Source organism: Chaetodon trifascialis, chromosome 9, assembly GCF_039877785.1.
Source record: "Chaetodon trifascialis isolate fChaTrf1 chromosome 9, fChaTrf1.hap1, whole genome shotgun sequence".
In the NCBI taxonomy this organism is placed as follows: domain Eukaryota; kingdom Metazoa; phylum Chordata; class Actinopteri; order Chaetodontiformes; family Chaetodontidae; genus Chaetodon; species Chaetodon trifascialis.
The window spans coordinates 14,374,266-14,396,478 of NC_092064.1; the positions used below are offsets into that span (position 1 = coordinate 14,374,266).

General features: G+C 44.6%; 3 protein-coding genes across 4 annotated transcripts in view; 1 reads left to right on the forward strand and 2 right to left on the reverse strand.

Moving 5' to 3' along the window:
• Positions 1–1,665: 1,665 nt before the first annotated feature.
• On the reverse strand, positions 1,666–14,531 carry baz1b (bromodomain adjacent to zinc finger domain, 1B). Of its 2 annotated transcripts, none has more exons than XM_070969827.1 (21): positions 13,714–14,531; positions 12,324–12,440; positions 11,324–11,468; positions 10,758–10,950; positions 10,425–10,546; positions 10,076–10,273; positions 9,795–9,983; positions 8,374–9,664; positions 7,912–8,073; positions 7,562–7,700; positions 7,294–7,457; positions 7,066–7,183; positions 6,871–6,969; positions 6,528–6,705; positions 6,178–6,363; positions 5,922–6,069; positions 5,182–5,329; positions 4,706–4,821; positions 3,874–4,013; positions 3,608–3,714; positions 1,666–3,228 (listed from the first exon to the last, which is right to left on the reverse strand). In XM_070969827.1, the coding sequence occupies exons 1-21, from the start codon at positions 13,830–13,832 to the stop codon at positions 2,559–2,561; spliced, it is 4,749 nt and encodes a 1,582-aa protein (XP_070825928.1). In that variant the 5' UTR covers positions 13,833–14,531; the 3' UTR covers positions 1,666–2,558. The 2 variants fall into 2 exon arrangements, with proteins under 2 accessions (XP_070825928.1, XP_070825927.1); XM_070969826.1 differs by having other exon boundaries at positions 8,374–9,694.
• A 395-nt stretch (positions 14,532–14,926) lies between these two features.
• Positions 14,927–17,417, reverse strand: bcl7bb (BAF chromatin remodeling complex subunit BCL7B b). Its single transcript, XM_070970621.1, has 6 exons — positions 17,225–17,417; positions 16,667–16,742; positions 16,451–16,538; positions 16,141–16,299; positions 15,772–15,875; positions 14,927–15,605 (listed from the first exon to the last, which is right to left on the reverse strand). The coding sequence occupies exons 1-6, from the start codon at positions 17,335–17,337 to the stop codon at positions 15,534–15,536; spliced, it is 612 nt and encodes a 203-aa protein (XP_070826722.1). The 5' UTR covers positions 17,338–17,417; the 3' UTR covers positions 14,927–15,533.
• A 2,394-nt stretch (positions 17,418–19,811) lies between these two features.
• The window catches only part of hip1 (huntingtin interacting protein 1), a 42,111-nt gene continuing 39,709 nt past the window's right edge, over positions 19,812–22,213 (forward strand). Inside the window, exon 1 of the mRNA XM_070970099.1 lies at positions 19,812–20,120. Within this exon, the coding sequence (XP_070826200.1) occupies positions 20,004–20,120 (117 nt within the window). The 5' untranslated portion in view covers positions 19,812–20,003. The remainder of the gene's footprint in view (positions 20,121–22,213) is intronic.

Consider the following 22,213-nt stretch of genomic DNA (forward strand, 5'->3'; position numbering starts at 1 on the left):
CCGAGCTGTTAACTCAACCACCTCCAGCTTCACCTTTTCCACAGAATGCTTTCATGGAACAGTCTGAGTCCAAGTTGCTCATCCTTCTCTGCGAAGAACGAAACCATTTATCCTCCCTCACATTCGGCCTCGACGCACCATATTTGTAGCTAACTTGGCGTCTGTTTGACGATGCAGATGTTTGTGAGAAGAAGAGTCCACACCAGAGAGTAAGAAAATTGCTTGATATTTTATTAAAAAGTAAAATTAGACATCAGTCGGTGGTCAGGGTCAACCCGTTTTCCTCCCCGTTCATTGTCTTATCACAAGGTTTACAGATGGCAGTGATGTCTGTCTGAGGGACCTGGGAATGCTCATCAGCTCAACACAAATAAAACAGGGAGAACTACGGTCTTCGTCCATAACCTTTATTGGAAATTCTTAACATGTGAATCCTCCGAACTTGCCCAAACCCAGCTTTAGAGACTATAAATATATATATATAAAAAAGGAAGTGTAAAAGACTTTTGCAGTTCCTCCAAGAACAAAGAAAGCATTTACAGTCAACTTGAGAAGGGCAGTCACCTTTTTGTTTGTTTGTTTGTCTGTTTGTTGAAATGTCAAACAATTATCGCTGATTTTATTATTTTTTAATATATGTTAATCATGACAGGAACAAAGCCAAATTAAAACAAACAGACCGGGGGAAACCAAATCAGTGGCCAAATGAAACCAGTAAGGTCTTGATGATAACAGCACTAGAGAAACACAGGAAAACAGCACAGCACAATACAGACAGAAGAGGGGACTCAACCACTGCCTCATCAGTATATATATGTACACATATACATATATACCTCGCCACAAACTGCAGGAGCTTCTGCACATTGGAAAGGTTTTCGTGAAGTGGGTGTTGTGTTTGAAAATTAAATCAATTGGCTGCAGCAGCTCTCCCGCGCAGTGAAGTTATTACAAAACAAGTCGAAGAGCCAAAAACCGCCAGCACGACAAAGCCCCCCCCACCCCCCCATCCCCGTCCTGAGCGCACAGAGCAGCAGGAGTCAGGTGTTGCACCCGTTCAGCTAACAGCACCGCCACTGAATCGCTTGGAAAATGCTGGGACAAAACTATCCAAAGTGCAGGAGTAGAGCACCACCCGGTGACTGGACCAGGACATGCAGGGGAAACCCTCATCTGCCTCTGTGGAGCTGGTTCACCCACGTTTGTGTCAGTGGATCCACTGAGACAAAAGTAAAACTCTGCCATGTTCTCTGCATCGACTAAGAGCCCTGGATAAACCTTTGCACTTCATTGGCTGGGATTAAGATCCATTAACAAGTTATCATTTACAATACCAAATAAAATGTGCAAAAAATATCAAATATTCAAAAATGCCCATTTTCTTACCAAATGTCACATTTGTGTTTTTTTTTTTCTTGTTTTTTTTAAACATTGTTTACAAATGCATATGCAGATCATTTCAATAAAGTATGGTCCTGCAGCTGCTGGCATAATAGGTGCACTTTACACAGAAGAAGGAGTGCAAACTGACGGAGCATTGAGGTACCGGTTCTTTTAAAGTGGCAGGGCACTACAGAGGAGGAAAGGCTGGTCAGCTCCACACGCCAAGGGGGAGACTCCAAGTCAGGTCTCCATTTTTTATTTTCTTTTTTTTTTCTTTTTTTTAAAAACATCTTGGCACCAAGAGCTGAGATGAAAGTCACTTTTAGCACGAAACTGGCGCGACTCCACGTGTGATCTGCAGTCTCGACCCAGCTTTTGACAACAAAGCTGAACCTGGGCTGGGAACAAAATCCAAAAAAATACTACAACTAGTAAAATCCTATCATCATCTATAGACTTGCATTTGACCAAAGACAATCTTGGCGTCACAATGCTTAGAAGTAAGAGATTTACAGGTGACGGGGAAAACTGTTTGTGAGCAAAGAAAGGCTTCCGACAAGGTTTCAGCTACATGAACCCCATCTCTTCAACAATATGTACTTTTAGTCAGTGAAAACATAATGACTTGTGACAGTGATGTGAGGAGGACAAACATTTTCCAGATGGGTTCAGTTCTGCTGAAATCCCCCTCGTACGGCGATGGCTGGACTATGAGTGTGATAAACGGCGAAAGACCTCTGATTACACAATGCGACAATGTTAAAACAAAGCGCCTCACAGGACATTTTACATCATGTGACCCTGGTGGTGTGTGCGAGGTTGTCAATTTGGAAATGAAATTCTAATCAAAGAATCTTAAGAGCTACGTGGATCTCTCCGTTATCCCAAATGTCCCGTTTTTCTTGGTTGGAAACACAACAAAAAAAACTAAATAAAGCATCACCAATATTAAACATGTTACAAATATAAATCAGTTTGCTTTTTGTTTTTCAAAATATGAACAGAATTTCAATAACACAAAAAAAAGTCCTTCTGAGGATTAAGTCCCGCTGGCTGGAGGAGGAGGAGGAGGAGGAGGAGGAGGAGGAGGGCTTGTGATTTGAGGAGGAGGGACAGAAATTTTAAAGCAAAGAGAGATGCAAAAAAAATAACAACAATAAAAAACACCCTGGACTTCATGAGCGTTTCTGTCTCTTGGAATGTCGCTGCTGGCTGGACTGGTCCTCATCACTGCTTGCCCCCCCAGCCTCGCCCCGGCCCCCCCGCTGACGAGTTCTCCGTGTGTCCCGCTCGCCATCGCTATCCTGCTCCCTGTAATCCTTCCTGCCTGAGGTGGCAGAGGTCCGCTTACTTCTCCTCCTGCCGTTATTATCACCATCCTCATCCTCGTCTTCGTCCTCCTCCTCGCTCTCGCTCCCCTCGTCCCTCCGTCCCCGACCGTTTCTGGCTTTCTTCCTGTTCAATTTGCCGTTCTGCATCTTCTTCTTTGGCTCCTCTTCCTCTTCCTCTTCCGGCTCCTCCTCTTCATCCTCGTCCTCTTCCTCGGACGTTGCGGGGGCTCGGCTGACGCGTTTGCGTGAGCGCCGGCGGAGGTAGCTGAGGCCAGGCAGCAGCTTCTGGAGCAGTTCGGTGAACGTCTGCTCCGTCTTGACCATGCAGGAGAGCACGGTGCTGCCCTGCTGGTTGTACTCCTCTGCGTTGGAGAAGACTTGCTTAATGTCTTCCAGGAAGTCCTGGGCGTGACGGTACGAGCCCTGGCCGAACTTTCCCAACATCGTCTGGAAGTCCATGGGATGGGAGATGATGTCCAGGTAGTCCTCTGCCTCCTCCACGGACACAGGCTCCCTGTAAGAGGAGCAGAGCATGAAGTGAAGGCCTTGCCAAACTCCAGACTGAGGATCATAATAAGAACCCAGGAAAGCTGAAATGTGTACAAACTGAAGGATTTGAAAATCATTGTTTTTTTTAAGTCTGCATCTGCCAAACAATAACAACACAGTAAGCCCACTACAGGAGAGACTTGATGTTCTGTGCACGTGAAAGAAGAAAATATGTATATATTAGCAATCAGCTGAAATGAGTTGGAAAATATCTGCAACATGGTTCATTCAACCTTCTCAAGCCGGTGAATGAAAAGGTCCATTTTTCACCCCGCTGGTTGCCAGTGCTTCAGAGTATTTAATGAAACTGAATTGAAAGCGTGCAGATTATGCTCTTTGCTTACCTGAAAGGCCAGCTGTAGCGGAATTTCATCAGTTTCTTGAGGATGTCCTCACACCTCTCCAGCTCCAGCACCTGCCTGCGCACTCCTGACTGGGAGCTCTGTCGCACCTGCAGACACAATAACACAAGAACTCATTTATTCTGTGCTCCTAAGTTTCTGAAACATACATAAACTGGGCACTCATATGTTTCCTGCTCTGAATATATTCTTTAACTCTTCTAAGTAAGCTGTGTCCTCTATTAGGGATTCTGCTGGTGGTTTCTTACCAGTTCATCGATGTCCGCTGGACTGTTGGGGCCAGTCTTCTGTTTGCTGCTCTGACTACTTGATGACGACGGCTTCTTGCTTTTACTTTTTGAGCTTTTCTGCCGAGATGAGGACTGCTTATTCTTCTTTCTAGGTCTCACTGTAGAGAAATAATTGGGTGATCAGAAAAACAAGAAAAAACAGCCCCCCTAGAAAAACTTTACACAAAAAAAAGGTACGAGAAAAGAAATTTGGACATGTGATGTTTAATCAATCCATCCTGACAAGTGCAAGAATTACTACATGCACTTACTATATACTGTCATTTTAATTTGTACCAAACCCAGACACACACCACAAACCATAAAAGTCATGTGTACTTTGGTGCGTTGCGATCCTCTCTTCAACTATTCAGCATTGATCCGTAAAACTTTGTAAATTGTTGCCGTGCAGGCTTGAGCTGACAGAGAGGATCATCCTGCCACATACTCTGAGTGAACCCACAGTGAGACATGGCTTCAAAGCAAAAGGTCCAGACCTGAGCTGTGCTACATGACAACACACAGACAATAGAGAAGGGGACACGGCAGGGGCAGAAATCCCCTGTAAGCATTCCTGTCATTCCCAGCCTTCAGCACTAAAGACCCCTTTTTCCCCAAAATCAACTCAGGTGTTCAAATCTGTGACACCTGTTGTTTCGTGCCATAGTTTTCAAAGCAAAAATGTAACGTATGAATGACACAACAAGTCCAGCTTTGAGCTGACACATGATGACATGGACAGACTGGCTCACCCTCTGAGCAGAGGCAATTAAGTCAAACGTGGACATCATTTTCTCTCGCTGATACTCACAGCTGTGCCCCATGGCTTTGTAGTCATTCTCTTCCTCATCCTCCTCATCTTCCTCAGAGTCCTCCTCTTCTGACTCCTCCTCGTCCTCTTCTTCATCTGTGTCTTGGTTGTAGTTCCTGCAATGGCGAGGTTAACAATCAAAAACCTTTCATTTGTCTCGACCAGCTGATGGAAACACTCCTACTTCACTTTCTACTGGTTGCAGCATCCCTCACATTAGCCAGGTTTCAAACCTCAAGGAGCTCAAATTTTAACTAAATTATTCAAATCAGCAAAGTAACGTGGGTCTCAATTCACTGCCGTTATGCAAATATTAGAACTTAAACAGTTGGTGGCGCTAATTCTCCACTCGGGGGCCATGGAAACACAGAAGACAAAGGTGGCGCAATGAGATGACATCACTGAAAGAGCGCCAGTCAAACCCCAAGTGGTGGAAAACAACGTGGAAATATTGACAGTGTGCAGCGGACAGTTACCTCGAGCGGGAGCCACGTCTGGCCACGGTGGGCTGGCAGGCCGGGCACAGCCACTCTCCGACAGGAATGCGGTAGAGGGCAGGTCGCAGACAGAACAGGTGGAAGGCCTTATTGCACTCATCACAGAGGATGAGCTTCTCATCATCACCTGGAAGAGACCAGTATGTCACACGCCTGAGCTAAACAAGTTATTTTTAAACCAATCTCCCAGTTTTACCTATAATTCCCTCATTTCTGTTCTCCCTGTTTTTTTTTCTGTCTTCACTCCCTGCAAAGACCAATCTTCATTTTCCTCATGCATCTATGCAAGTCACCACCTTTTTATAGTCATCTTATCACTACAGCTTCACCTGTTGGCCTGCAGACCTGACGGCTCTGTGCGTAGACCTGCCTGACACCACTAGTCTGTTCTGCTCTGAGCCTGCCACTGCCGCCCTGTTTGGGTTTGGGCTCCATCAGTTTCAGCACAAATGGGCTCTGCCTGAGCACTAGGACAGGGGGGGCAAGAGACCGTTGGGTAGTGGTGTAGCACCGCTTCACTCTAACTGCAACTCAAAAATCCAGCACACCTAGCAGCAAGGACTGACAGTGTACACAGACAGAAAGTCACATTACAACAAAACACTTTCTACCTCAAGAAAGGAGTAATGCTCTCTGGCTGCATAACCTGCAATCTTATTTCCAATGAATATCCATCTTAAGATCAAACAAGTGAGACAGCGTATGAAGACCGTCCTCACCTTTCCTGCGACAGACTTTGCAGCGAGCGTTCTCAGCAGACATGTCCCACTTGATGCAGGCGTCCAACATGCCCAGGAGGACGTGCATGCGGGAGAAGGTCTGGGCCTCTCGGAGAGCAGTCTTCCACTTCTCGACCGCTGTCGCTACCTACGAGGAAAAAGCCCAGCCTCGTTTTAACTCTGCAGTGCTTCACATGAGGAAAGTCCAACAGTACTAGCTCCACCTGTGCTTCCTGAAGGAAAACTGTTCTCTTACCCTGGCCTCTTCTGCCAGCCTCTTCTCCTCGTCCAACTCTTCGGCCTTGGCGCTTTCCTCCCCTCCGTGCTTTTTCTTCTTCTTCTGCTTTGGGGCCATGAATCCCTGCAGGAACTTTTTGATTACGCAGGCCTGAATGGTGATGATGCATTCTCCAAAGTCTTTCAAGCTCTCCATGTTTTTCAACTGTGAAGAGAGGAAAGAGACGCAGACATGAGCGATAAGATCAGTAACACTTCACTGTTTAACAAAACACTGACAACATACTTAAAGGTTTGTGTACAGAAGAACCACTCCACCCCAAAGATAAAGACATGTTCCATTTTTCAGTCTTCAGTGTTGAAATTTACCTGATCTTCGATGTCTACGTTGTCATCCAGGTATCCCAGACCTCCCTTCTGGAGTCGCGAGGCCACCTCCTGGATGTCACTGCGTAGGTAGTTGAGCAGCTCTGAGTGACCATCACAGGTCCTGAGGCCCAGTTTGCCCTTGCGGGTCAGATGGATGGAGTGAACGATGTCCTGGTATCTGAAACAGTGAAACAGTAACATCTTCACCTTCACATCTGCTGCATCGCTGCTGCTGCCGTGTAAAAAGCTGGTAAAGCAGGGCACTGGTTTAGCAGCAGCACAGCAGAATGGGTGGTCTCATGTTTGTTAAAACAATTATCTTTTATAAGGAGAATATGCACACCTGCTTTGTATCTTCGCCTTCAGCTCACTCTCTCGAACCCCCTGAGGATGAAGATTTTCCACTAGTTCCTCCAGCTCAGCTGGGTTGTCACATATGAACCTGCATTCAGAAAATTAGAACAAATGATTGCAGAAAAAATGAAATCAGTCAAAGGAAAGAGGAAGCCCGACCAGAAGACAGAAGCAAAGTTCTTACCAGAGGTTCTGTCCCTGCTTGGGAACAGTAGTTTCTATGCAGACGTCTGCTGCTGCTCCCCCCTGCTGGGCCCCCTCACTAATAGCACCATCTATGCTGCCATCATCCTTTTCAGCTCCTATAACATAAACAGTAATCAGTCATCTCGTGTTAACTTTAAAAGAATTGAGATCTCAGCCAGTATTTATTCTTTAACACATTTTGATGAAAATAACTTCAGGCAATGACCTTGTGAATCCTGAGTCACCCCAGATGCGCCATCTTCTTCCTCTTCTACCTCAGGCTCGGCTGGCTTGTCCTCTGGTGGAGGGGTGAAACTGTAGTCGATGCTTTCGTGCACCCAGCCTTTCTCAATGTACAGACCAGGAACCACATCAGAGAAAAGCCAGTATCTGAACCAAAACATCAAGAAACCACAGTTATAATTTACTCCAGTTATTCAAACAGTGTCCATTTATCTGCGTGTAATCTTCCAAAGTTTGTGTGGAGCACTGACCTGTTATGATTTCTGTCGGTGCCCAGTGGGGTCCTGCGCATAACAAGTCTGGCTTTGGTTATACCATCCTGAAAGGCCCTTTCTGCAGCAGCCCTCTGTCTACGCATCCGCTCCTCCTCAGCCTCCTTCTCCATGCGCTCTAGGGGAATAACACAGTAACAAATAAGAATGACTTGAAAATGATTAAGAAATTAATGATAAACTGTCTGCCTTTGCTCTAAATGACACGCTTTACTATAAAATCTCAATGATACTGACAGAACAAAACGTACACTAGTCTGTTAACCAACATACGTTTTAAAATAGCCCTTTTTGAGATTTTCTATTCCAGTCTCAGCTACAAACCTTACCTTTGTTCTGTCTGTCCATCTCCTCCTTTTCCTTCTTGGCCTGCATGGCCATCAGCCGCCGGCTCTTCACTGAGCTGATCATGTCCTCTGGCTCCGGCTCTGGCTCCACCTTTACTTCCTTTTTGATCTCCTTCTTAGTATTGCCCTCTTTCTTTTTCTCACCTTTTTGCAAAGAACAATACAAAAAGATTAAAACTCAATATAATGGAAATCACTTTGACTACTTGTTTACGTTTTAGAGATATTAAAAAATCCAATGAAAGGATGAAAGAAGATTTTTCTCAGAACATATTTGTTAATAAATGCTTAAAATCGCTTAAAAAGTTGTTTTAGTGTTTTGTGGCTATTACATAAGCTTTTCAGTGCAGTTGTGAAAGAAGTGGAAATCACAGTATTAAAATCTCATTTAATTCACTGCTACATTAAAATTACAGATAAAGCTCTCTGGTGACCTCCGCCTACCTTTGCCCTCCATCTCCTTTCTCTTCTTCCTCTCGGCCTTCTTGCGGTCGTTGACCTCTTTCAGCATTGCCAGACGCTCCTTCCACAGCTCAGCAGACCGTTGCTGCCTTGCATCAACGTGGTCTTCAACCGAGTACGTCATGAGTATGCGGTGGCACAGCGCCACCAGCAGGTTGACCTTCTCCTCGGGGCTCAGCTCAAACACTTCGATTGTCTCAAGCTTATCCAAGAACTCGCTGGTCACCACATCGTCAAAGCCCCCCAAACCCCCAGAGTCCTCTGAGCCCTGGCCGCTCTCCTCGCCGTGCGCGTCGCATGGTCGCAGGCACAGTCGTGCCAACTCGGACACAGAGTGCATGGTAAGGGGGATCTCCGATAAGGGCATGTCCAGTTCGCTGTAGCCTTCTGCCAGCTCATCCTGCAGCAGCGTCTGAAGCAGCACCACCAGCACACGGTTCAGGTAGAGGAAACCGGACCGTTCCCCAGCCAGTGCTTCCATCAGAGCCACTGCTGTGATGGGATACTGGTCATCCGGCATCAGCAGCCCTGCATAGCAATGAAGGAAGTCCACGACCATAGCCACATCACCAAAAAGGGTGTTGGGCAACCCCTCGGGCATGTCTACAAGCTTGAACGTCGGCAGGGCATTGCCGCCTTCGATCTCCTGGTCCTCGTATCTGCGCGACTGTTCGCGTCGGACGAGCATCTCCTTCTCGCGTCTCTCCTTGGCTTTTTCTCGCAGTTTCTCTTTGAGTTCCTCGCGTCTTTTCTTCATCTCTTCCTGCCTTTCCTCTTCGCTCATGGCTGCCCATCGCTTCTTTTGCTCCAGTAGTTCCCACCGTTTCTGCACCAGCTCCTTGAGCTCCTCTGGCAGCCGGCTTCGATCATCTGGGGACAATGTCTTTGCAGCCTTGGAGATGAGGGAGGAAAGGGAGTTCTTTTTGTCTTCTTTGCCCTTGTTCTCCTTATAGTAACGAAGGAGATGGAGAGCCATAGGGTGCAGTGGCTTCCCCAGTTTCGGCGTACCCATGCCCGTACTGCGGGCTCTCTTCTTCGGGCTTCCAGCGGTGGGGCTTTTAGCCAGATGCAAAAGAGTCATCTGTTTCATCTTCGGCGTCTTAGCGCCAGCTTTACCGTCCTTTTTAGAAGCTTTGAGGACGTTGAGTTTCTTATCGGCACTCTTTCCAGTTTTCTTTCCTTCCTTCTTCTCCCCAGACTTTCGACTCGGTTTTGGAGTGGAGGGAGCTGAGCCTTTGCCTTCTCCTTTCTTTGGTGTTCCCGAGTTCTTCACCTTGAGTGGAGAACCATTCATTTTTATTTTCTGAAATACAGACAAGACAAGCTAGTTAAGCAACGGTTAGCCTTTTCGGTGACTCCCCATAATCATGGAGTAATATCTTAATTTATACATGTCAGCTTACCTGCATGTGGCCCCAAATGGTGGGACTAAGAGGCATGCCTAAAGCATCTTTCTTCTTTCTCCTTTTCTTCTCTCCCTTCTCAGTCCCTGACTCCTCTCCCGGTGTGTCAGAGGTCTTAAGCTTCTTGCTTGGTTTACCCTCTGGGGATGTCAAGCTCTTGCGCTTCGCGGAGGGATTCTCTGCTAAAAACTTGAGACAAACCAAAGACTGTGAGCCAAAAACAGGCACCGTTTCAAATCAAGCAACACACACACAATAAAAAAATACCATGAGCAAATTACCTTATGTGGATCAAGAAGAAAGTCACTGAATTTGCTGGGCAAGTTAAATTTTTTCACCAATTCATCTTCAACCACCCAGGGAGCGCTCTCTCCCATGCCCAGCCTCAGAGCGTAATGCCTGATGAAGTAGCGCATGATCTCTTTGGTTGGAGGGCGCTCTGTCCTGTACAGACTGTCTGCTGGGACATCACTGATCACCTATAAGAAGTCAGTGGGGAAGATTAATTACAATGTCTTTCAAAAGTCCGTGTCCATAAAAGATCATGAATCACACGTGGAATTTTGGGGCTTTGAAGAAGGAAGGTAAGTTCAGAAACTTTTTATTCACTGCTGTTAACAGGATACGAACCTTATCCTCATTAATGAGCTTCACGTCGTATTTATGAGGGAGGAACTTGGGCATCACCCACTTCTTCTTCTCTTCCTTCATTGCAGTGGGAAGTTTCCTTGGTGACCGCCGTGCTCTGTCACCTGATAGGACAAATGAAAACATTTATTTTTTAGCAAACACCAGCTATTCTAGGCCTGCTTTATCAAACAATACACCTGCTGTACAACCTGTACTGCAGTTAAAAAAGGGCACATTGATAATCACTCTACAGCAAGTCTGGGTGTATCCATGCTGCATGACAACATTTTCTACATGCTTCTTTTGTTCATTTGTGTATTAATTGGTACTCACTGAGGCTCTCCCTCCTGTTCTCCTCCTCTCGGGGAGGAAGTTCCTTCCTCTGGTTCTCCTGACTTGCATTCTCCTTGTCGCTGGATGGAGAGTCACAAGCACCTTCGTGCTTCTTCTCTGCTGTCTCACCCTCTGGGTTTTCCAGGGGATGGATCTTCACGACCTTCACTGGCAAGGTTTTGTCCTTCCCCACCTGAAATTAAAAAGTCCTGTGAGCATTTCAGGATACACCAGGAGGAAATACCTGCGTACCACTGAACTACCACTGAGGCTGAGTGTTCATTTTAGATTTTCCATTAATGCCAGGTTACATTAGACAGACTCTATTACATGAAAACATTTTTAGTGCTGTGACTGCATTAATACCTCTTAAAGGAACTGAAACCAACTGCTGCCTAAGAGGCTAAAATCAATTTAAATGGATGATATGCTTTGGAAAATGGTCTGCGATAATTCAAAATATGACTAATGAAAGATGTTTAGAATAATTTGAAACTCAAGGTGAAAAATACTGGAGTCATGATATAATAAGAGCCAAATTTAGAAATGTAAGAAGTCAAACTGACCAGGAAGTCGCACTCTTCATCCACAGCATACTTGGTGAGGATTTCCACCCAGGCCATTTCAACCAGCTTGTCTAAAGACACTGTGTTGTGGTGGACCATCTCTAGAACTGGTTTCTCAAACCACTGGGGATACTCCTCCTGAAGCCTGCACACAGAACATGAATAACTTTTAGTAAAAAAAAACAAAAAACAGATGAAGTATAGTATAATACGCTCCACTTTTTTCAGTACAAAGTGAGATGCTGCCTATGGGTGTGATGCACTCTATTCATGACTTAAGATCTTTCACATTGTTTGGGTCTCTGCAAGGCATTCATCACGGGGGCTAGAGCATTACATAACAGGGCAACAAAGGGCTGAGGGTGACCAGTAGGGGGAGTACAATCTTTTGGATGATATAATTAGAGCTTTAATACAGCCCATGATCCTGAGTAGTCACTCAGTCACTAAGCTCTGGGCAGCTGAGCACTGCTCTGCGCTGCCTTTGCTATGACATCTCTTTGGGCCACACATACAGAGTGGTTCACCTTCCTAATGCTGACAGCACTTACACATACAGTATACCTACACCTGGTTGGTGATAAGTGGACAGAAAGAGATCAATTCAACTAAAAACCCACAAACAAACAAAAAGCTATGCCCTTCCTTTTCGCAGATCAGGATAAGAGAACTATCACCAGGCCATTGCAGATTCAAGGATGACTCAATCACACACCCTCTAAATAGAATGAGAGGAGGAGCACCACATTTATCCAATCATAGCAAAGCAGGGTGCCTTGTGACCTTCACTGGGAGAGTATGTCTCTTTCCTGATACTACTGAGCTTCTGCTAATCTGTATTTTTGGCCAAGTGCATCTAGAAGTACATCCATACCACAACCTATACTAAACCTGTGTAAGCCATCAACAGTAAGCAGCAGGGATGAGACTAATGGCTGTTACTTCACCAGTTGGATGGACTCATGATCATACACACACAAACTTTGGATGCAATACTAACAATTCTGTGACTTCTTGTTCTTCCTCCCATGCTTCTTTGTGTGTGAGCTGGCTGCTTCCAGTGCTCTTGCATGTCCAGATGCGCTCAGCATACTTCTGCAAGCGTGCTTCATACTCTCTGTAGACATTTCGTCAAGGAAATTACAGTCGCACATAATCAGTTAGTCCTTGTTATATCATTTGCATACTAATTACACGTGAGATGTACATGGCCCATTGTTGACAAATGGGTGTAACTGATGTTAGTAATTCAAAAGTGTGTTGAGGTCTATGGGCACCCAGGTTAGGGGTGGGCTGGGAAATAATGATGATGGGCAGAGAGTCAGTAAGTAGACACTTCTACAGGTAGTTGGTTGGAGTGAAAGTGTGACTTTGCTACCTCCAATATTGTTAAAAACAGTAAAATGACTTTTCCAAGGCAAATTCACAGCCTGACTACGCACGGGTAGAGTGGAGAGGTAGGTGGGAGGCCTGTGCTTCTCATAGCTGTTTCCAAGCAGTGAAGATAGGTTTCTGTGTTTAAGATATAGTCAACAGAATTGCATATCTATCTCAATGCAGGAATCCAAATCTACATCAACTTTTAACAACTACGGTGGCCATAGAAAGAACTATGAACAACTTTTCACTTTGTCACTTTGAACTGTCATAACTGGTTTTACAATCATGCTCTCATGTAAGGAGCACGGGCCGCTGACGTTTAAATCTTTCGTTTAGTTAAACACCAAAACAAGTGGGTAAAGTGACCCAGTTATTACACAATAACTATCCAGCCCAAAATGTTGTCATAAGTCAGTAAACCCTTCTTAAACAGCCGTGGTCCTCTCCTAGAAAAACAAACGTACCGGTAGCTAATGCTAGCTAACTTTAAAGAGGCTTGCGTGCTAACGTTAACAGCTAACGAACCAGCCGAGCGACGTCTTCAGGCAGACGACGGGCTATTGTGACATAATGGGATACCTAACGTTAGCAGTGTGCTAGCTAACCATGTTAGCATGAGTAGCTGACAGCGGGGCCGTAAAAGCCGAGAGTGAAAGGACGCCTTTTAACAGCTCCTTACGTTCAATTAAGCATTGAAATTGTGCTATGTGCCATACAAAACTAGTTTAGTGAAATAGCCAGCTAGCTACAATGAGCTGAATAGCAAAGCGGACCATTAGCTAGCAAGCAAGCTTGTCATCCAGTGTAACGTTAAAACTGTACATGCGGGAACACACCAATTGAGAGGGGATATGTCAGGTAACGTCAAATTAGGTACGTTAGCCATATTCACAATCCAGTTCATGTGACTGTAAGGACATCAATGTAGCCAGTTAGACAAAGCCAGGTACACAGCATGCCGACTGGCTCTAGAAGTCGAGACTAAGCATCAGCATCACGTTAAAGGATACTCTTTGTTCCTGAAGGCCTCCTTGGTGTGCTCGATGATGTAGACCTCCTCTCCCGGGCCTGGTGGTTCGGCTAGCGGCTTAGCCAGTGGGTAAGGTTTCCGGCCTAAAAGCGGTGCCATTTCAAATCCACGGATGGCACGGACACCAACGGTACAAATCAGTCTTCTTCCAACAAACGAGTACAATTATGTACAATGTGTCCTTAGCATGTATACAACTATCCCGAAGTATCGTAGCACGTCTCCAGTTACCGCCGGCAGGCCCGGCACTCAACGTGTAGCAGCTAACTGACTAGCTAGTAGGCGGATTGCTATCTGGTTGCAAAACAATAACAGTGTGCTTATTGCCACCCGCTTCATCGCATCCTTCTTCTCTCCTCTAGTAACGTTGCCATGCTGGTTTTACGCAGCGTCTTAAATGTACCACAGGTTTCTGGACTCGTCTCTCGGTATAGTTGGTAAACTTTTACTTCCTCCAGATGAGCATGAAAGGATGCAAACCACACCGAAATCAAACTCGCGGCAAGAGCCAAAGCTCAGTTCAGCGGGAGGGCTGGCGCGCTGTACAGTCCCAACTCTTTGCAAACTAGTGTCGTCTTCGTCGAATCGGTTGTATTCGCTGCATGTTCGTACTATCGGAGCTTTTCGTTATCAGATAACAGCGCTAGTCAGTAACACGAAAAAGTAACCTGGATCAAGCAAGAGGTTAATTCCTTGTCGAAATGGCGGGAGTTTCTAGTCCACCGGCACAATTCCGTACACCGCCAGTACTCCGTTTCCCCGGCAGCAAGCGGCGTTGCAAGCACGGCCCGCCCTCTCTCGACGTTCATTGGTTCTCTCAGTTAAGCGCCCCCGTCGAATCGGTCTGATATTGTCAATCATTGGCTGATGTTGCCTGTCTATTGTCAGTCTAGAACAGCCCCTTCAAATAAACTACGCCCATGTATAATATAAATTAGAGACTAGAGGTCAGCTGATGACAATAAGGAGTACATGATGTATTATTAATAGTAAAACACACTTAATTATTTTCAAAATGTATGTAATTGCTAAGAACTCGTGTAGCATTCCATCTTCGTTGAATTATCTAATACATTTCTAAACCCATTGTCTGGGCTCCGTTTTGAACAGGTCTGGTTAAACAATAGGGCCTGTCTATATGGTGATTACCACAAGATACATGGTGAATAAATACCAACCTTGCAGCACCAATGAATTGAAATGGAAATAGAAAGTGGCATTTATTATGGTTTACAACACAATCAATTATAAACATGGGCAAATTATATTATAAATATTTTAAAAAAGCATTATCTTCTTACATGTGATAAGCCAAAAGAAGATCCGTTCTAGAAAGGGCATCGTATTTAAAACAAGATGGCACATCTAAACATCAGTCTGCATAAAGCTACACATTTAACACCTTTCCAAAATGGCCTGTAAACCTCAAAAGTAAAGAAATATGAGATGGAAACATGCAAAAGTAAACGTATAGCGAGTAAACCAGAAACAGTTAGTTGCCAGAAAACTAGACATTTACAGCATGTAAATTGAAATACTGCCTGCAACAGCAGTGACTGGCCCACAAAGTTTGGAAAATCCTCTTCATTCATTTCAGAAATCACCTAGAACAGCAAGACTTTAAAGGCCTTTAAAAGTGAACAAAGATTTTGCAGTAAATACTTTTTTTTTTGTCTTTTGCTGAAATGTAATATTTGCGTAAATACGTCAAGAACCTTGGAATAATTTTGAAAGCTTAGCTAATGAGGACTGAGGACATGTATCGTGTGTAGCTATTTTAACAATTTGATTATAAATAAGCTATCTCAGAACAGCATTTTCTCCTGTGCAGATCTTCTTTAGAGGAGGTGCTCCTGATTCATCCAATTCCTCCTGTTGAATAAAAGCAGACATATTAAATAGGGTGCTTAAATGCTCACGTGGTTAGAAGCAATTCCGTCTTCAATTACCATCAACTTTATATCATGCGCCTGATTGATTAATAACAATTAAACACAAATGTTTTGGTCTTCCTTCAACCCCTTTTCAGAAAGTGTACCTGTGCGTCTGTGGTGCTCCGTCTGACAGTTCCTGATGAAAGAAGGTCCTCCTTGATGAGAGTCGGAGGCTCATCAGCCCCCTCCTGTCCTGAATGAACTGGCTCTGCATTCACAAGGAAGAGTGGAATTATATCCTCACTAAAGCAGCTTTGACAGTGAAGGGATACACAGACAGTCCAGTAAAAGTGAGCGATGTCATAGAGATATGGAAAGTCAGGTCTTATTGTTGGGTCAATTGATGAGCAGAGCCATTCCTTATCTTTTAGCTCGAGGATTGATACCATTTTATTAGCGGATGCAGTATCTGTTGTGTGCGTCTTTTCTAAAATGTGTGTAAAATTGAGAGAAAAGCCGCTTCATGCACATACCATCGACACTCTCCTGACCCAGCATTGGTGGCTGAGAGTCTTCAGTGCGGAGGCTGGAGGTATGTGGAGGGCTGACCTGCTGCGAGCTGGAGGTGCTGCTGCTGTTATCCATTTTAGGCTGATAAACGTCCGACAGAAAGCTCTGGTTGCTGTTTTCATCTGGTGGCCGAGACACAGGAGTTGCGATGAATGTCAGTTTCTTATTTTATTTGAGATTTTGTTTGGTTAGGTGATATTTTGGCTTTTTGACACATACACATCATGATCATGGCTCCAGTGTTTTATGGAAGAAAGCAGTCACAAAACTCACCAGTGAAATCCAGTAAAGAGTTAGTATTTTCCAGGACCACATCTTTCAATCCTCTAACATCTCCACCTGTGGATTTGGTGCGATATATCTGATAACAAAGGGGGGATCGTCAAATTAGATTGCTTATTCACAAGCTAGATTCATGAATGTAAAGCTTCAACAGCAATGGAGAATCTATATATTTATTCATTTATTTTCCATGGCAGAGGACCCCACCTGCTTTGTTTCTGTTACTGGCACCCACTTGAATATGCGTAAGGATGTGTCACCAACTGTCACCCATTTCTTCTCCCTGGGAATAAAATGAGTTTGTGATTAACTGAGATTTCCAAAAGGATCTCAGTTTAATCCATCTGCTTTAATAGCATTCATGTGTAACCTGACATACAGTATACAAGCTCGTGTGTGTCCACAGCAGAGATGACAGCTAATCTCATATCCTATTATGCTCACTGATAGCCACCGTTTACATAAACATGTAAAAATCATGAGAATTGGACGGAAGGTGCTCATTAATTTCACTGTGATGTGACAACAGGACAGTCGTCTCCACTACGGCGCACAGCATGTGAGGCTGTAGCCATATTGACAGCTCTCGGCGGAAAAAAACTCAGCTAGCCCCGCCTCGCCTGTCAACCTGGGGCATTGATTGGTCAGCAGCTCCGTCAATCATCTAACTTTTCCGACTGAAGTTTGTTGAGCGACGCAGCAGATATCAGGCTACAGTCTACTAATGCATTTCCCTCCATGTTGTCCCCCACACAGCTTACATACCATTTGCGCACTTTCTCGATGGCTGCCAGGACCTTTTTAATGTCATCTTTAGCCCGACTTCGTGTCTCAGCGCGGCCTGATCGTCCCGACATCTTGACGCTGTTATGATTCATCTACAGATGCATCTGAAAACTTCAAGACCAAGCCCCAGTCCCCCGTCCGTTACCATCTCGTGTGGTAATCTCGCGAGATTTCGTTCGGTTTTTTTTCTCTCTCTCTTTCTTTCCTTCACCCTCCACAGTATTCTGGTACTGTATGTGCTGTAATCAAAGGGTGGACACATTTAATGCTTTTTATTTTTCTTATTATATGTTTATTCATATGATTTGACATGATTAGAAGTTTCTATTTACAGTGGCCAATAGAAGCATTTACTTAGCACTATTCTAGCTACTTTATACTTCTACAATTCAGCAATATTCAATTTTTATTCAACTGCATGTATGTGACAGATCTAGTTTATTCTCAAGATTATGATTGCACGTACATTTAAGTTGCAAGTGTCTTATTATCACATGCATAGCAATTACAGTGAAGCAGTCATTTGCAATGAAATCCTTTGTTCTCCAACAGTGCTCATACAAATATGTATAAGAACAAAAACGCGTGGATAAAATTCGAGTTTATCACATAAAATAGCGCTGAAGGATTAGAATATAACAGACTGTCTAATATACTGTGGTAGACAGGTGTGCAGTATAATGTGTGCAGTAAATGTATGTATGTACACACACACATAGATAGATAGATAGATAGATAGATAGATAGATAGATAGATAGATAGATAGATAGATAGATAGATAGATAGATAGATAGATAGATAGATAGATAGATAGATAGATAGATAGACTGACTGTAATGTGTGCTGGTATAAACAGGTAATAATGACTGATTTGAGTGCTCCTTGTAACCATCTGTTTTATTGTGATTTATATTATTGTGCTCTTCCAGCTGGTGCTCCTGCTTTCCTTTGCTGATGTATCTTTTTTATGTCATATACCTTTTTTTTGTGAGAGTGAAAAATTGGATTCGCCCTTGCCATTGTGTGTATTTAGACAAAGGCTTGATTAAATACACTGTACACTGGGTTTGACTTGTGGTGCTCATGTCTGACCAACAGAGGGCAGTCTTGAGTCATGCAACGCAAACAGGCCCCTCCTATGGTTGAGTGCACTGCAGTTTTGATTAATTAATTATAGGGACGACACGAAATGGTCATTTGCTTACTTACTCTATCCTCCAGGGAGTATGGGGCAGGGTCAGCTCTCTTCAACCAGCTACCACCCACCCACTCTCAAAACTGACCCAAGTGGACTATGGAGTTCACTGTGGTATAGCTCCAGGGAAGGCATGTAAAAATATTGTGTAGTGACATAAAGGGAACAACGAAGTAGTGTTATAAGCTCTCCCACTTAACAATCAATACTTGATGACATAACGTTCAGCATCACTGATCAGAGGTGCTGACAGTGTATAGTGCCATGCTTCACTGACTGTCTATCAATACTTACACAAGCGGTGCTGGCACTGATCAGGAGACCTCAGGAGAACTCATTCTTCTTGAACTCATTCTTCCTCTACATCTTATGTTTTGTCTTAATTTATTCACATTATATGCAGCCTTAAAGCTATTTTTCATGCATCATGAGGCTGACTAATTTTGGGGCCTGAAGTTGTGGCAGTAATGTTGGTGTATAGACATATATGTCATATCTGTTTTTAGTGAGACTGCTGATAGAGTCTGGACAAAGATATAAAATCAAAATCTCCGCACATCACTGATGTTGTGGGTGGGCCCTGCTGCAGCTCCAGCCAGTAGCAGACAACACTGGGAGGAGTCAGAGACAGTTGCCAGAGGAAATATCCAAATAACAGCGACGCTCATGAGCATGCAAGCTGAAAGGTGTCCTCGCACCAGCTACTGAGGCTCGTGTTTGTGTGGGGACACTGTTTGTGAAGGCTCTTCACAGAGGTCTTGTGTTTTGTGCAGCACGCTGCAGAAATGATTGTTATAAAGACAGACAATGAGGTTTGTAAAGTTTCCGCACATCGTTGCACATATCATTTCTGGTTTTTGTAAATGTCCTCAAAAAGAAAAATGTAAACATATATTTCCTGCAATATTTTAGCTAAAATTCATAACGCCAGTGTTGCCTCTTTTAGCAAGGCAACACTAGCTAAGCTCAATATTTAAATATAATTCAAATATTAGTATTTAAATCAAATTAAATATTGTTTAAGAATTATTTATATCTAAGTAATATTTTCTAACATTTTAATAGAAAATACATACAAAATATCGCCTCTCCAGTTCATTGTGCACGCAGGATAATTAGCAACATATAACTGTGTCCTTGATCTGTCATTCATATTGTTCTACATTAAGCGTTTGTCCGAGCAGCAGAAAGCTTCCACTCAAGGCTAAACCCGAATCTATTTAACAAACACCTCTATTTTCACGCACTTTTGTTTTACATTGTAAATGACTCAACACGAGCTTTATTTTGAAAAGGTAAAAGCGGAATTGTGTGCTTCCGCTAACCGTGTCTGACTTTACGCTGGTGCCGCTCAGGCTGCTCCTGTCATTGACTGGGGTGGTGGACAGAAAGGCCAGATGACCCAGTGAACGGGGGGGACGAGTCCAGCACAGCATGGACCGCTGCCCGCCATAGTTAGCGCAGCTTTCTTTTTTTTTATTTTACTTGTGTTTCTACAGTCCAGCCTCTTTATCGGCTCAAAGTTTATTCTTCCCTTTCGCTGCTGTGAAAAACAGACGACAATGGATCGAGTGAAGAGCTCCATGCAGCAAGTACCCAACGCTATCCCCAAAGTGATCCGACGGACCGGAGGGGCCAACAGTCTGGAGCAGGAGAAGGAAAACTTCGAGAGAGGGCAGGTATGGAGCAGAGGGGCTGGGTGTCACGTTAATGTAATAACGTTATTTTGGTGAAAGCGAGGGATTGAGGGTCCTGGCTGAGAGCCGCTTTACAAGGTGGGAGGATAGCAGTCATGTCAGGATGTTTGCTGTCAGCTCCTATAAACTCTGCATTTGGAGATGTTGTCTAAAACGAGCTCAGGGTCCACAATACACACAGTAATCCCAGTTTTGTAAACGTATATATACACTTACAGATTTTAATAATTCGTCTAGTTTCACTGTGCTTGATCCAGATCCAGATCTTCTTTTGCCTGATGTCTGTCTGTGATCAGCAGAGATACCATTGAGTCTACTGTACAACAAAAGAGCTGTTGAAATGTAGGTCAATGGCCTTTTGAATTCAGATAACTGTGCTGTTTAGCTCCTCTGTAGGATGAAACCAGACAGGAGGGAGGCGAGCTGGAGCTCTGTGGAGCTGTGTCATGTATGACAGGCTGTCAGTGCCTTCTGTGGGTCCTCAGGATCAGTGATGGTGGTGAGGTCTGAAGTGAAACCTGCAATAAGGATCATTTTTTCCCCCTTTGTTATGTTTTATATCATGGCTCCTCATGAATAATGAATGCTGTGTAGCTTCAACCAGAGCTTCATGTGACTCTCCCAGTGGCCATATGTATGTAGGCTGTTATGCTGTAGAGCCCACTGCTTCCTGCCTGGTGGTCTCCCCTCCCCTCTCTCCCACACCAGGCACAGGGGAGGGAAGGGGAGAGAAAGTAGGTCAGATGAATCAAGGCAGCCAAACTGCCGTGGTGCTGCCGCTGCGACGTGCTTCTCTCATGTACAGCGGCTGCTAAATTGGACGGCACAGCCAACACAGCCTAAATGTGCACAGCAGGTATTTGGCTATTCTGCGTCTGGATGGTCGCCTGCAGTTTGCCCAAAGCCCCCCCCACCCCTGCACCCCTCTCCCATCCGGGACAGCAGCAGCATGGATTAGAGGCTGGGAGAGACGCATGTGTTCGAGCCAAGCCTGGTCACTAGGTCACTGTCAGGCTCGTGAGATCACACCTTCTGGAAGTGTGTCAAGGCAAAATGGTCTCCAGCATCACGACCGTATGCGTGCTCATAGTTTCTTCCCAGAGTCCCGAGAGCACGTGTGGTGGCAATCGGCAGTTTTATGCATCATTGAAACCAAACAAAGAGTTTTGCACTTGATCAGGAGTGAAAATATTCCTGCAAGTTTAAACAAGCCGGAGCCTGATAAGTTATCTCGACCGCAGCACGACACGTTCAACTGGCTCCTTCTTCATAAACACTTTCTGCAATTTCCGCCTGAGTAGGATTTGTGGCCCCTGTCATCTCGCTGTTTTTGTTTCCCCCTGCGGTTGATTTTTCACTGGGGATCCAGAGCGGTGGCAGGCGGCGCAGGAATCAATGAATCTGCTGTCTACTTTACAGGAGCTCAGCGAGAGATAATCTCATCTGATCTGTTGTGCTCTAAAGCTGCCTAAATCTGCTGGGTGGCTGGCTTTCACCTCCTGTCTGTCCGCCTGTCTGTCTGTCTGTTTGTCTGTCTGCATATCCGTCTTCCATCTCTCCCATTTAAACCATCTCTTTCCAGCTGTGAGGGTGTGAAAACGCGTTTATATTAGTAAACCCATGTTAGATATGACAGTTTTTGAGGTGTTGAAGTTTGTGTGAGCATGTTAACTCCAGAGTGGAGAGACGTTTGTCCAGAGGGATGACCGGACAAAGGGTGAGCAGTAGATTGTACAACCTGAATTCAGTATTCTGCAAATACAGTGTGCATTGCAAACAGCGGTGGCGTCTACCTTGGCTATAAAGCCATGGCTTGTGTAAAACGCTGATTCTGAGAAGTGCTCGCCTATCTCTCTGGTGAGTTGGGTAAACAACCAGGGTGTGTTCAAAATCCTCTCTGTCATAGTGTCCACATTGGGTTATAAAAAGACCGACGCAGGGCAGCCAGATAGCACACAGCACTCGCTTTTAATGACATGTTTAGCCTCATAATAGCAGCTGACTCTTTAATTTAGAGTTTAAGGGGGATTTAATCTTTGGTGTGTTTGGCTGAAACGTCATTGCATGTTTTGGGT

What these genes read in the sequence shown, in the direction of transcription:
- bcl7bb (XM_070970621.1), bottom strand. Translation starts at nt 17,337, where the DNA reads ATGAATCATAACAGCGTCAAGATGTCGGGACGATCAGGCCGCGCTGAG. An exon ending in CAGTAACAGAAACAAAGCAG is followed by an intron (nt 16,539 to 16,666) that starts GTGGGGTCCTCT and finishes CTTTGTTATCAG; the next exon opens with ATATATCGCACCAAATCCAC. An exon ending in GGAGCACCACAGACGCACAG is followed by an intron (nt 15,606 to 15,771) that starts GTACACTTTCTG and finishes TTTATTCAACAG; the next exon opens with GAGGAATTGGATGAATCAGG.
- baz1b (XM_070969826.1), bottom strand. Translation starts at nt 13,832, where the DNA reads ATGGCACCGCTTTTAGGCCGGAAACCTTACCCACTGGCTAAGCCGCTA. An exon ending in AGCTCATTAATGAGGATAAG is followed by an intron (nt 10,274 to 10,424) that starts GTTCGTATCCTG and finishes GACTTCTTATAG; the next exon opens with GTGATCAGTGATGTCCCAGC. An exon ending in TTCTTCTTGATCCACATAAG is followed by an intron (nt 9,984 to 10,075) that starts GTAATTTGCTCA and finishes GTTTGTCTCAAG; the next exon opens with TTTTTAGCAGAGAATCCCTC.